The sequence below is a fragment of the Mizuhopecten yessoensis genome, unplaced genomic scaffold (genome assembly GCF_002113885.1).
Source record: "Mizuhopecten yessoensis strain PY_sf001 unplaced genomic scaffold, ASM211388v2 scaffold1411, whole genome shotgun sequence".
NCBI classification, from domain to species: Eukaryota; Metazoa; Mollusca; class Bivalvia; order Pectinida; family Pectinidae; genus Mizuhopecten; species Mizuhopecten yessoensis.
The window spans coordinates 196868-212267 of NW_018404033.1; the positions used below are offsets into that span (position 1 = coordinate 196868).

Below are 15400 nucleotides of genomic sequence, written 5' to 3' on the forward strand. Positions count from 1 at the left end.
CACGAAGTAAGGAGATTGGGTTTTGAAGTAAGGAGATTGGGTTATGAAGTAGAAAGATTGGGTTTTGAAGTAGGGAGATTGGGTTAGGAAGTGCTTAAGAATAGCAAATTCTTTAAAATCCTTTTTTTTCTGCAGGAATGAAAGGATTTGTTCCATATTTGGTCTGAAGCATCCTTGGGAAAAGGGGAACCAATTTTGTATAAACCAGGGGTCTAGCCCCGGAGGGACCTGAGGGGCTGGGCCCAATAGGGAACACATAGTAAATTCTTTAAAATCCTTCTACTTCTGTAGGAATGAAAGGATTTGTTCCATATTTGGTCTGAAGCATTCTTGGGTGAAAGGGAACCAATTTTGTATAAACGGTGTGTCTGACCCCCATGTAGGCAGAGAGGCGGGGCCCAATAGGGAAAATAGATGTAAAACCTTTAAAATCCTTCTTCTACCATAGGGATTAAGAGATTTTATCCTAATTTAGTTTGGAGCATTCTTGGGCCAAGGGGACTCAATTTTGTATTAGCAGTAGGTGTGGTCTCCGAAGGGGGCAGAAGAGCGGGGCCAAATAGGAGAAATAGAGCTAAAACCTTTAAAATCCTTCTCCGACCATCGGGATTATGGGATTTTATCCTTATTTAGTCTGGAGCATCCTTGGGTGACGGTGACTCAATTTGGTATAATTGGTGGGTATGACTCCCGTAGGGGCATAGGGGTGGGGCTCTGTTTGAAGTTTGTTCTCTATATCTCAAGTACTGGATGGATCTTTCTGAAATTTCATATGTACTTACAGCACCTACCATGGAGTGCTATATCTTTACTTCATACCAATTACACAAATTATATTCAGGTGAGAGATACAGGCCCTCTGGGCCTCTTGTTTTAGAGATTGGGTTATGAAGTAAGGAGATTGGGTTATGAAGTAATGAGATTGTTTTACTCCTGCTATAACAGTGAAGGGATTTAAACCAAATGCAGTCTGAAGCATGATTAGGGACAAAAAAATCAATTTTGTATAAACTGAGGTGTGTGGGCCCCCTTCTAGGGGCAGATGGGTGGGGCCCATTAGGGGAAATAGAGGAAAACATCAAAGATCCTTCTCCTTTTGTACCGATGAAGGGATTTTGACCAAATTTGGTCTGGAGGATCATTGGCCAAAGGGTTCTCAGTTTTGTATAAACAGAGGGTATCGTCCCCCTGGGGGCCAGAGGGGCAAGGCCAAATAGGGGGAAAATAGGTAAATCTTTAAAAAATCTTCTTCCTCTCAACCAATAGAAGGATTTTGACCCAATTTATCCTAGAACATCTTTGGACAAAGGAGACTCAAGTTTGTATAAACTGAGGGTGTGGCCCAATAGGGGAAATAGAGGATTTTTTTTCTCCTACTATACAAGTGAAGGGATTTAAACAAAATGCAGTGCGCACCATGCTTAGGGACAAAAGAATCAATTTTGTTTAAATTGAGGTATGTGGACCCCATTCTTTGGGGCCTATGAGTGGGAAAATAGAAGAAAACATTAAAGATCCTTCTCCTTCTGTACCGTTGAAGGGATTTTAACCTAATAAACTTGTTCTAGAGAATCTTTGGGCAAAGGGAATTGAAAATTTATAAATGGAAGATTTTGCCCAATAGGAGAAATAGAGGTAAAACTTTAAAAATCCTTCTTCGACCATTGGGATTATGGGATTTTATCCTTATTTAGTCTGGAGCATTCTTGGGTCAAGGGGACTCAATTTTGTATAATTGGTGGGGATGACCCCCCTAGGTTGCATAGGGGTGGGGATCTGTTTGAAGTTTGTTCTCGCTATATCTCAAGTACTGGATGGATCTTTCTGAAATTTCATATGCACTTACAGCACCTACTTCATACCAATTATTTTAAACATATTCAGGTGAGCGATACAGGCCCTCTGGGCCTCTTGTTCTTCTTACCCACTGATTGGAATTAATCTAAATTTGACTGGAAACATCACTAGGTGGTGGGGATTCAAAATTGTACAAATGGTAGGGTTAACCCCCCAGGTGGCTGAGGGGCAGGGCGGGGCTAAAAGGAGACAATATTGCTGTGCAATGGATATCAAACATTTTTGGTCAGAAGCTTTCATGGGAGGCGGGGATTAAAGATTGTTCTATTGGTGGGGCTGACCCCCAAGGGGGCTGAGGGGCGGAGCCAAAAGGGGACAATTTCGCTATATTGCTATAAATGACTTCTTCTGTAGAACCGTGCAATGGACATCAACCATATTTGACTGGAAGCATCCCTTAGTGGTGTGGATTCAAAATTGTACAAATGGTGGGGCTGACCCCCCAGGGGGTTGAGGGGCGGGGCCAAAAGGGATCAATTAGTCTATATTGCTTTAAGCGACTTCTCCTCTGGAACTAAGAGATGGATATCAACCATATTTGACTGGAAGCATCCCTTAGTGGTGTGGATTCAAAATTGTACAAATGGTGGGGCTGACCCCCCAGGGGGTTGAGGGGCGGGTCCAAAAGGGATCAATTAGTCTATATTGCTTTAAGCGACTTCTCCTCTGGAACTAAGAGATGGATATCAACCATATTTTACTGGAAGCATCCCTAGGTAGTGGGTATTCAAAATTGTACAAATGGTGGGGCTGACACCCCCGGGGGCTGAGGGGCAGGGCCAAAAGGGGGCAATTTGGCTAAATTGATAAAATGACTTCTTCTGTAGAACTATGCGCTGGATATCAATCATATTTGGTCAGATGCATTAATGAGAGGTGGGGATTCAAAATTGTACAAATGGTGGGGCTGACCCCCTAGGGGACTGGGGGGTGGCCAAATAGGGTAATTTGGCTATATTGCTATAAATTACTTCTTCTGTAGAACTATGCACTGGATATCAATCATATTTGGTTGGAAGCATTCATGGGAGGCAGGGATTCAAATTGTACAAGTAGTGGTGCTGACCCCCTTGGCTAAAGGGTGGGGCCAAAAATAGTTTATTGCTTGGAAATGGTTGAGATCCCTACCCTTTCACCATATATACAATTGCTGAGAATGAAGAGAAGAATGCACATATGTTTCCAGGATTGTCCAGGGGTCTGGCCCCACCCTTGGAGACATAGTCCCTGGGTCATAACTTTGAAACGGTTGAGATCCCCACCCCATATCTGTATATACAAATGCTGGGCATAAAGAGACGAATGCAGTCATGATATTAGAATTGATTCCAGAGTCTGCTCCACCCTTGGAGACTTAACCCCTGGGTCATAACTTTGAAACGGTTAAGATCCCCACCCCCAAACTATATATACAATTGTTGGGCATAAAGAGATCAAATGTCTTAAAATCTTAAAACAACTTCTTCTCAATAACCAAAAGGCCCAGGGTACTGAAATTGGGCCTGTAGCATGCTGGGATGAAGTGCTACCAAGTTTGTTCAAATGAATGACCTTGACCAACTTTATAGGTCACAGGGGTCAAATGTCATAAAATCTTCAAACAACTTCTTCTCAATAACCGAAAGGCCCAGGGTACTGATATTAGGCCTGTATCATGCTGGGATGAAGGGCTACCAAATTTGTTCAAATGAATGACCTTGACCCACTTTCAAGGTCAATGGGGTCAGATGTCTTAAAATCTTCAAACAACTTCTTCTCAATAACCAAAAGGCCCAGGGTACTTATATTGGGCCTGTAGCATGCTGGGATGAAGGGCTACCAAGTTTGTTCAAATGAATGACCTTGACCAGCTTTCAAGGTCACAGGGGTCAAATGTTTTAAAATCTTCAACAAACTTCTTCTCAATAACCAAAAGGCCCAGGGTACTGAAATTAGGCCTGTAGCATGCTGGGATGAAGGACTACCAAGTTTAATCAAATGAATGACCTTGATCCACTTTCAACCTGATGTCCTTGTTCGACATTCAAGGTCACAGGTGTCATATGTTTAAATCTTTTAATAGGTTCTTATGAATCAAACACTGATATTCTGCCTGTAGCTGTATTTTAGTCCACTTTTAAGATTACAAGTGTGAGATTAATACCAGGTGAGCGATGCAGGCCCATTGGGCCTCTTGTTTCAACTGTTTTAAATAATCATTTTGGCTGACATTGGTCATTGCCTTTGTGAGGTATATATTGTTACTTCCCTCTAAAAATGGTCCAGAATAACAACTCTTCTTCAGCCTTTTATTCATGTCTTCACATATTCACCACAGTATTTATTGGAATAAACTATGTGATGTTGCTTCCTGAAGAGCCCGACCTTTCCATTTTGACTTGGTTTTCTCCTTTTTATTTGCAGTACAACGGGGTAGACTTCTCCTCAGTGACGGCAGAATTTGCATCCACTGAGATTTCCAAGTCCTGTCTGGCGGTGGGATTGAAGGTTCAGTACAATCCAGAAAGTAGGTATAATTACTGTTGACCCAGGAGTATTCTCACATCCTGGCTATTCTTCAATAAAGCTAGGATCCCATTTATGATTAAAAACTACCATATGTGTCCTAGCTATGATGGTGGTCGGGTGGCCCAGGTGGTCGGGTGGCGCAGTGGATAGTGTACTTGTCTTTCACCGAGGCAACTGGGGTTCGATTCCCTAATAGGATGTGAAAAGGTATAGGGTCACCTGCCCGACCATGTGGGATCTCTCTTGAGTATTCCTGTTTCCTCCCACATTAAGACCCCATGCACGCTAACATCTGGGCCAACAAGAGTGATTAATATAAGTTGATATAACTTGTTTCATAATTGTTGTAAAATAAAAAAGTTCATATATATATTACCTATGTTTTCCAACATTCTCTCAGAACTGACCAAAAAATTATACAGTTTTATGATATAAAGGAATTTAATGTATGGTTTTACTGTATGATATAAAGGATGTTAACGTATGGTTTTACTGTATGGTATAAAGAAAGTTAATGTATGGTTTTACTGTACTGTATAAAGAAAGTTAATGTATGGTTTTAGTGTATGGTATGAAGAAAGTTAATGAATGGTTTTACTGTATGATGTAAAGGAAGTTAATGTATGGTTTTAGTGTATGGTATAAAGAAAGTTAATGTATGGTTTTAGTGTATGGTATAAAGTACGTTAATGTATGGTTTTACTGTATGGTATAAAGTATGTAAATAAATGGTTTTACTGTATGGTATAAAGAAAGTTAATGTATGGTTTTATTGTATGATATAAAGGAAGTTTATGAATGGTTTTACTGTATGATTTAAAGGAAGTTAATGTAAGGTTTTACTGTATGGTATAAAGAAAGTTAAAGTATGGTTTTACTGTACCGTTTAAATGAAGTTAATGTATGGTTTTACTGTATGATATAAAGTACGTTAAGGTCATAGGAGTGTATTGCTTAGCGGAAATAGGAAGTACATCCCTAGTTGAAAACCCAATGGAGGGAGACAGTATCACAATTTCCGCATATTCAAATGTTTAATATTAAACTGATGAATATTGTATGTTGTTTATTGACAGAACAGTGTGTTCTTTCCATGCTAAAGTATTTCAAAGCAATCCAGGCATTAATTCAACGAGTCACATGTGTCCATTTTTCTGTACTTCAGGAAACCGGCTACCTATTTCACTTCTGTGAAGTTTTTCAAGAGCGATAACTCTTACATGCAATTACTATGTGTATATGGTTTTATTATTAAATGTCAATTTTTAATTGTTTATAGATAATTAATTTTACACAATTTCAGCATTTATGAAATTGATATACATTAATGCAATATTAATCTATGTCAGAATCATTTTTAGCTCACCTGGTCCTGAAGGACCAAGGTGAGCTTATGCCATACCATTGCGTCCGTCGTCCGTCCGTCGGTCCGTACGTCAACAATTTCTTTAAACGACTTCTTCTTCTTAACCACTGATTGGAATTCAACTAAATTTGACTGGAAGCATCCCTAGGTGGTGGGGATTCAAAATTGTACAAATGATGGGGTTGACCCCCCAGGTGCTGAGGGGCAGGGCCAAAAGGGTTCAATCTACGACTTCTGTAGAAATATGCCATGGATATTGATCATATTTGGTCGGAAGCATTCATGGGAGGCAGGGATTCAAAATTGTACAAATGGTGGGGCNGTAAGTGATGGGGATACAAAATTGTACAAATGATGGGGCTGACCCCCCCAGGGGGCTGAGGGGCGGGGCAAAAAGGGGACAATTTGGCTATACTGCTTTCAGCGACTTCTTCTCTGGAACTGAGATATGGATATCAACCATATTTGACTGGAAGCATCCCTAGGTGGTGGAGATTCAAAATTGTACAAATGGTNGTGCTGAGGGGCAGGGCCAAAAGGGTTCAATCTACGACTTCTGTAGAAATATGCCATGGATATTGATCATATTTGGTCGGAAGCATTCATGGGAGGCAGGGATTCAAAATTGTACAAATGGTGGGGCTGACCCCCCTGGCTAAGGGGTGGGGTTAAAAAAAAGTGTATTACTTGGAAATGGTTGAGATCCCCACCATATAACCATGGTATACAATTGCTGAGTATAAAGAGAAGAATGCACATTTGCTTCAAGGATTGCTATAGGGTCTGGCCCCACCCTTGGAGACATAGTCCCTGGGCCATAACTTTAAAACTGTTGAGATCCCCACCCCAAAACTATATATACAAATGTTGGGCATAAAAAGACGAATGCAGTCATGATATCAGAATAGACCCTACGGTCTGACCGAACCCCAAGGGACCTAGTTTGTTAGTCAAGCTTGGAAACAGTTGAGATCCCCACCCTATAACGGTATATACATTTGCTGAGTATAAAGAGATGATTGCACATATGCTTCCAGGATGGCCTTGGGGACTGCCCCACCCTTGGAGACTTAACCCCTGAGTCATAACTTTGAAACGGTTGAGATCCCCACCCCAAAACTATATGTACAAATGCTGGGCAAAAAGAGACAAATGCAGTCATGATATTAGAATTGATCCTGGGGTTTGGCCACAACCCTAGGGACCTAGTTTCTGAGTCAAAGCTTGGAAACTGTTGAGATCCCCACCCCATAACAATACATAAAATTGCTGGGCATGAAAAATCTAATACAGATATGCTACAAGGAGTGGCCTTGGGGTCTGGCATATTCCCTTGATCTCATTCGGAGAATATTTTGCCATGATTGCTTTGGTATCCAGGTGAGCGATACAGGCCCTCTGGGCCTCTTGTACTGTATACATGAAGTGTATTTACAGTTATAATGTATACAGTAAGTGTATATATAGTTATACTGTATACAGGAAGTGTATGTACAGTTATTAGCTCATCTGCCCGTAGGGCAAGTGAGCAATATGTCATGGTGCGGCGTCTGGCGTCTGTCAGTCCGTCCTCGTCCGTCAACTTTTCCTTTAAACAACTTCTTCTGAAGAATGGACAGGCCTAGAGTCATGATATTTGGCTGAAAGCTTTGTTGGTAGGAGCCAGACAAACTATGAGAACTAAAATGACCTTGACCTACTTTCAAGGTCACAGGGGTCAAATATGTCAAAAACTTCAAACGACGTATGAAGAGGAATTGAAAGGTATAGAATCTTCATATTTGGCTGATGGCTTTCTGGGATGGAGCCCAACAAAGTTTGAGAATGAAAATGACCTTGACCTACTTTCAAGGTCACAGGAGTCAAATGTGTCAAACACTTCAAACAACTTCTTCTGAAGAACTGAAAGGTATGGAATCTTTATATTTGGCTGGTGGCTTCCTGGGATAGAGCCCAACAAAGTTTGAGAATGAAAATTAGTTTGATGTACTTTCAAGGTCACAGGTGTCAAATATGTCAAATGCTTCAAAGGACTTCTTCTGAAGAACTGAAAGGTATAGAATCTTTATATTTAGCTGGTGGCTTCCTGGGATAGAGCCCAACAAACTTTGAGAACTAAAATGACCTTGACCTACTTTCAAGGTCACAGGGGTCAAATATGTCAAAAACTTCAAACGACGTATGAAGAAGAATTGAAAGGTATAGAATCTTCATATTCGGCTGATGGCTTTCTGGGATGGAGCCCAACAAAGTTTGAGAATGAAAATGACCTTGACCTACTTTCAAGGTCACAGGAGTCAAATGTGTCAAACACTTCAAAAGACTTTTTCTGAAGAACTGAAAGGCATAGAATCTTTATATTTGGCTGGTGGCTTCCTGGGATAAAGCCCAACAAAGTTTGAGAATGAAAATTAGTTTGATGTACTTTCAAGGTCATAGGTGTCAAATATGTCAAATGCTTCAAAGAACTTCTTCTGAAGAACTGAAAGGTATAGAATCTTTATATTTGGCTGGTGGCTTCCTGGGATAGAGTCCAACAAAGTTTGAAAACGAAAATGACCTTGACCTTCTTTCAAGGTCACAGGAGTCAGATATGTATAATGCTTAAAACGACTTCTTCTGAAGAACTGAAAGAACCTGAATATTTGGCTTGTAGCTTCCTGGGAAAGACCCCAACAAAGTTTGAGAATGAAAATGACCTTGACCTACTTTTAAGGTCACATGAGGCAGATATGTGAAATACTTCAAACGACTTCTTCTGAAGAACTGGAGGGTATAGAACCTTAATATTTGGTTGGTTATTTCCTGGGAAAGAGCCCAACGAGGTTTGCGAATGAAAATGACCTTGACCTACTTTTAAGGTCACAGGAGTCATATGTCTAATGCTTAGAACAACTTCTGCTGAAGAACTGGAAGGTATAGAACCTTAATATTTGGTTGGTTTTTCCTGGGAAAGAGCCAAAAAAAAGTTTGCAAATGAAAATGACCTTGACTTACTTTCAAGGTCACAGCATAACAAATATGTCAAACGGTTCAAACTTCTTCTGATGAAGAATTAAAAGGCATAAAATTATAATATTTGGCTGGTAGCTTTTTGGAATAGTGCTAACCAATTTTAGAAGAAAAATGACATTGACCTACTTACAAGGTCACAGGAAAAATATGTCAAGCAACTTCTGAAGAAGAATCAAAAAGCATAGAATAGTTTCAACAGATGGAGCCAACAAAGTTTGCGAGGGAAATATTTTTAGTGCAATATCATATTTAATGAGAATATTGTGCTATGACTGCTTAAATATTCAGGTGAGGGAATCAGGCCGTCTTGTAGTGTATACAGGAAGTGTATGTAGAGTTATAATGTATACAGTAAGTGCATGTACAGTTATACCTTATACAGGAAGTGTATATATAGTTATACTGTATACAGGAAGTGTATGTACAGTTATACTGTATACAGGAAGTGTGTATTTACAGTTATATTGTATACAGGAAGAGTATTTACAGTTATATTGTTTACAGGAAATGTATGTACAGTTATACTGTATACAGGAAGTGTATATAGAATTGGACTGTATACAGGAAGTGTATTAACAGTTATACTGTATACAGGAAGTGTGTGTACAGTTATAATGTATACAGGAAGTATCTGTCGAATTAATCTGTACATACAGTTATACTGTATTCAGGAAGTGTATGTAGAGTTGTACTGTAAACAGCAAGTTATGTACAGTTTGAATGTAAACAGGAAGTGTATTTACAGTTATACTGCATACAGTAGGAGTATGAACAGTTATACTGTATACAGAAAGTGTATGTACAGTTATACTGTATACAGGAAGTGTATGTTGAGTTGTACTGTATACAGGAAGTGTATGTTGAGTTGTACTGATTACAGGAAGTGTATGTAGAATTGTACTGTATACAGGAATGTATGTACAGTAATACTGTGTATGTGAAGTTTATGTACAGTTATAATGTATACAGGAATGAATGTACAGTAATACTGTATACAGGAATTGTATTTACAGTTATACTTTATACAGGAAATGTATTTACAGTTATACTGTATACAGTAAGTGTATGTACAGTTATACTGTATACAGGAAGTATATGTACAGTTATACTGTATACAGGAAGTGTATGTACAGTTATACTGTATACAGTAAGTGTATATACAGTTATACTGTATACAGGAAATGTATTTACAGTTATACTGTATACAGTAGGAGTATGTACAGTTATACTGTATACAGGAAGTGTATTTACAGTTATACTGTATATAGTAGGAGTATGTACAGTTATACTGTATACAGGAAGTGTTTATACAGTTATACTGTTTACAGGAAGTGTATGTTCATTTATATTGTATACAAGAAGCGTATGTACAGTTATACTGTATACAGGAAGTGTATTTACAATTATACTGTATACACCAAGGAAGTGTGTTTACAATTATACTGTATACAGAAAATAATTATGTGTATAGTTAAACCTGGTTGTTTGTGTTGAAGAATACTACCAGATCCAAGATCAACCAGGTGACCTATTCTATGTGCGTGCTCATTTTGACCGTCCTGCAGAGAATGAAGGAGAATTAAGTTTCTACAAAGATAATGTGCTGATGGTAGAGAATACAATGTATAGGGGTGTGGCAGGCTGTTGGTTTGGCTGGCTGGTCGATGATGACTGCAACAAAATCAAATCTGGCACCATTCCCAGCAAAGAAAGGTTAGTGCACTCAAAATAAAGACCTAAAAGATTTATTTTTGGTTGAAAAATGTCCTGTTTATTTTAGAAATATTTACTTTAGAATGAATTGTAGTATTTTATCCAGTTATAGTAGAATTGACATGATTATAAAGACATTATCTGGACTTAAGGTATTCCATGTATAATACACATTTTTTGGGAAGTGAAAAAAATAAATCTATTTTCAACACACGCGAGAGAAGTATTTCCCAAATTTTTATGAACTTTTACAGCATATTTTTCCAGTTTTGATGCATTTTATCAGTACACACCACTGGGGCCACTTTCTGTTCGAAGTCCAATAAAATGACAAAAACCTTCTATATGCAGACAGTTATGATTTTATTCACTTTTTGCAAACCATTTACTTTTATATACCGACAAATTGTTCAAACATTGAAGATTACAAATATGAAAAAAATAACTCTTTCCAGAAATACACAAAAATAAAAATTGCATTTATTTATATTCAATATTGCCGTGAAATTCAAATTCATGTATTCCATTTTCCATGGTAAATGGTGGAAAAAATTATTTGTACAACAAATTATATCAGATATAGATGAAAAACCAAATTTAATTTCTTGAAAAATCTCTATACAATGCAAAAAACGTAATAAATCAAAATTTTACCCTCTGAATTTTCAAAAAAATGTATAGTTAGGCCCCCCCCCCCCCCCCCCCCCCCCCTCAAGTTTGACCAATTTTGTCCATTTTACGATAGTTGAAGTGTCACAGTAAGTTGTCTTGACATCAAATAATTGAAAGTAATGTGCTCAAAGTACCATGATTGTCTTGTTACATCATCTAACAAAACAAATATATGAATACATCAATCTCTTCCTATGTCAATTTCGAAAAATAATGATATATTAGCCCGCTTATGTTTTGTCGATTTGGTCAACCACGTAGAAATCTAACGAGTCTTATTGCAAAAAAAAGGTAAGGGAGACATAAGAAAAACTTCAAATTATATTAAATTAACCATACACAACTAAACAGGACAAAACACTTATCATTCCACCCAGAACGTTCTGCATGTCTACCTAGCTTCATGATGTTAAAAAGAAGACAATCTCTATTTTCACAAATCCCTTCCCCTTTAACACCGCTGTAATAATAATTATAAACACTTCAAATCCCTTGACAGTAACTTGGACGAGATTTTCTTAAAACGGTCGTGCAAGTAACAAACAGTCGCCATTTGTTTACAATCGGGGTTTCCCCAAAGGGCGGTAACTCATACCGAAAATGACGTCATGATCAGGGGGAATTCCAACATTACGAAGTTTCCCATTGTTAGCTGATGTTTGCCAACTTCATTATACATGAATACCTTAATAAGGAAAACAACAGCTTAAATCATGATCAGGTATACTTAAAAATGATAATGCAATTATATAGTCTAATAGATATGTTTACCATTGTAGACTTGAGGATAGTAGTCTGTATGCATATGTTTATCATTGTAGACTTGAGGATAGTAGTCTGTATATTTACCATTGTAGATCTGAGGATAGTAGTCTGTATGTTTACCATTGTAGACTTGAGGATAGTAGTCTGGATATTTACCATTGTAGACTTGAGGATAGAAGTCTGTATATTTACCTTTGAAGACCTGAGGATAGTAGTCTGTATGTTTACCATTGTAGACTTGAGGATAGTAGTCTATATATTTACCATTGTAGACCTGAGGATAGTAGTCTGTATGTTTATCATTGTAGACCTGAGGATAGTAGTCTGTATGTTTACCATTGTAGACCTGAGGATAGTAGTCTGTATATTTACCATTGTAGATCTGAGGATAGTAGTCTGTATGTTTACCATTGTAGACCTGAGGATAGTAGTCTGTATGCATATGATTATCATTGTAGACCTGAGGATAGTAGTCTGTATATTTACCATTGTAGACCGGAGGATAGTAGTCTGTCTGTTTATCATTGTAGACCTGAGGATAGTAGTCTTTATATTTACCATTGTAGACTTGAGGATAGTAGTCAGTATATTTACCATTGTAGACCTGAGGATAGTAGTCTGTATATTTACCATTGTAGACCTGCGGATAGTAGTCTGTATGTTAATCATTGTAGACCTGAGGATAGTAGTCTCTATGTTTACCATTGTAGACTTGAGGATAGTAGTATGTATGCATATGTTTATCATTGTAGACTTGAGGATAGTAGTCTGTCTATTTACCATTGTAGCCCTGAGGATAGTAGTCTGTATGTTTACCATTGTAGACTTGAGGATAGTAGTATGTATGCATATGTTTATCATTGTAGACTTGAGGATAGTAGTCTGTCTATTTACCATTGTAGCCCTGAGGATAGTAGTCTGTATATTTACCATTGTAGATCTGAGGATAGTAGTCTGTATGTTTACCATTGTAGACTTGAGGATAGTAGTCTATATATTTACCATTGTAGACCTGAGGATAGTAGTCTGTATGCATATGTTTATCATTGTAGACTTGAGGATAGTAGTCTATATATTTACCATTGTAGACCTGAGGATAGTAGTCTGTATATTTACCATTGTAGATCTGAGGATAGTAGTCTGTATGTTTACCATTGTAGACTTGAGGATAGTAGTATGTATGCATATGTTTATCATTGTAGACTTGAGGATAGTAGTCTGTCTATTTACCATTGTAGCCCTGAGGATAGTAGTCTGTATGTTTACCATTGTAGACTTGAGGATAGTAGTATGTATGCATATGTTTATCATTGTAGACTTGAGGATAGTAGTCTATATATTTACCATTGTAGACCTGAGGATAGTAGTCTGTATATTTACCATTGTAGACCGGAGGATAGTAGTCTGTCTGTTTATCATTGTAGACCTGTGGATAGTAGTCTGTATATTTACCATTGTAGACTTCAGGATAGTAGTCTGTATATTTACCATTGTAGACCTGCGGATAGTAGTCTGTATGTTAATCATTGTAGACCTGAGGATAGTAGTCTCTATGTTTACCATTGTAGACTTGAGGATAGTAGTCTGGATATTTACCATTGTAGACTTGAGGATAGAAGTCTGTATATTTACCTTTGAAGACCTGAGGATAGTAGTCTGTATGTTTACCATTGTAGACTTGAGGATAGTAGTCTATATATTTACCATTGTAGACCTGAGGATAGTAGTCTGTATATTTACCATTGTAGACTTGAGGATGACTTTATGCTGCGGCGAAGTCATTCTGGCAGCCTTAGTCTGCAGGACTTGGATGAACTCAAAGGCACAACTCGCAGGGGATCAGGAACTGCACGGCGAAGCTTTTTCCGGCGCCGACATAAGCGAAATAATTCCAAAGACAGTAGAGAGTTTAGTGCCTCAGATGCTCCACTCACTAGCGAGTCTGTGCCAATGCTAGATGGTTAAGTATATACAGGATCTCCCATGATTTTTAGCCCACTATCATCAGATGGTGGCCTTTTTAAGTAGCTTTTCACCTATTGTCTGTACGCCCTTCAGTCTGTCATGTAAACAATTACTCCTATTTCTTGGATTTTTGGATTGAACACATTTTTATGATGGTTGCTGACTGATGGTGGGGTTTTCAAATCGCTTGTCGCCTGTGGTCCGTGGACCTTAAACAATTCTTGTTATCGCTATTTCTTAGTAAGAACTGGAGGGATCTTTCTCAAATTTGATATATATGTATCGCTTGGTTGTTAGTTGTGAATGTTTAATTTAGAGACAGCTCGATAAAAAGAAAATTGTCCATGGGCGTCCATCTTGGATTTTGACAATGAATGTTTGTTATCGCAATCTTTGAGGAAGCACTTGAGTGATCTTTCTTAAATTTGATATGTAGGTTCCCCTTGGTCTCTTGTTGTGCATGTTTCATTATTTTGAGACAGCTCGATAAAAGAAAATAGCCCACGGGCAGTCCTCTTTGATTTTGACAGTGAATGTTTGTTATCGCTATTTCTCAGTAAGTACATGAGGGATCTTTCTCAAATTTCATGTGTAGGTTCCCCTTGGTCTCCAATTGTGCATGGTGAATTTTGAGACAGCTCGGGTAAACAAAATGGCCAACTTGGATTTTGACAGTGAAGGTTTGTTATTGTCATTTTTCAGGAAGGACTTGAGGGATCCTTCTTAAATTGCATATGTAGGTTCCTCTTAGTCTGTTATTAAGCATGTTCAATTTTGAGATGGTTCAGATAAACAAAATGGCTGTCAAGGGTTTTTTGATATTTGACTGTGAATGTTTGTTTTCGCTATTGCTCAGAAAATACTTTAAAGATCTTTCTCAAATTTGTTCTGTAGGTTTTCCTTGGTCCTTAATTGTGCATGTTTACTTTTGATAGAATAAACCCTCAAGGTCCATTTACTGTTTAGTTTAATAACAAATGATGTACCTGGTTAGTTTAATAACAAATGATGTGTACCTGGTTAGTTTTATAACAAATGATGTGTACCTGGTTAGTTTTATAACAAATGATGTACCTGGTTAGTTTAATAACAAATGATGTACCTGGTCAGTTTTATAACAAATGATGAACCTGGTCTGTTTTATAACAAATGATGTACCTGGTCAGTTTTATAACAAATGATGTACCTGGTTAGTTTTTTAACAAATGATGTGAAATTTCACATGGTGATACACGGAGATATTTAGATGTCTAATATGAGTTAAAAACTTTCTAATGTAAAGGTCGCTGTTACAAAAAATGTATGATGTTGGTTACAGGACATGATGAGGCCTACAAAGACCTGTCAGTGTTCTAGTTTAATCTGATAACAATTTGTTTTTATTTTAGATGTATCCCTTTATGCCTACACAAAAGTAGATCGAAAAGAGTGTAAGTACTGAAACAAATCAATGTTACACTGTAAAACAAGTCAATGTTACACAGTAAAACAAACCAATGTTACACTGTAAAACAAGTCAATGTTACACTGTAAAACAAA

General features: G+C 37.8%; 1 protein-coding gene across 1 annotated transcript in view; it reads left to right on the top strand.

Moving 5' to 3' along the window:
- Positions 1 to 15400, top strand: part of LOC110462016 (disks large homolog 5-like) — a gene marked incomplete at its 3' end in the record, with an annotated part of 193122 nt that overhangs the window by 147997 nt on the left and 29725 nt on the right. Inside the window, exons 17-20 of the mRNA XM_021515790.1 lie at positions 4261 to 4363; positions 10243 to 10459; positions 13645 to 13856; positions 15250 to 15291. Of these exons, the coding sequence (XP_021371465.1) occupies positions 4261 to 4363; positions 10243 to 10459; positions 13645 to 13856; positions 15250 to 15291 (574 nt within the window). The remainder of the gene's footprint in view (positions 1 to 4260; positions 4364 to 10242; positions 10460 to 13644; positions 13857 to 15249; positions 15292 to 15400) is intronic.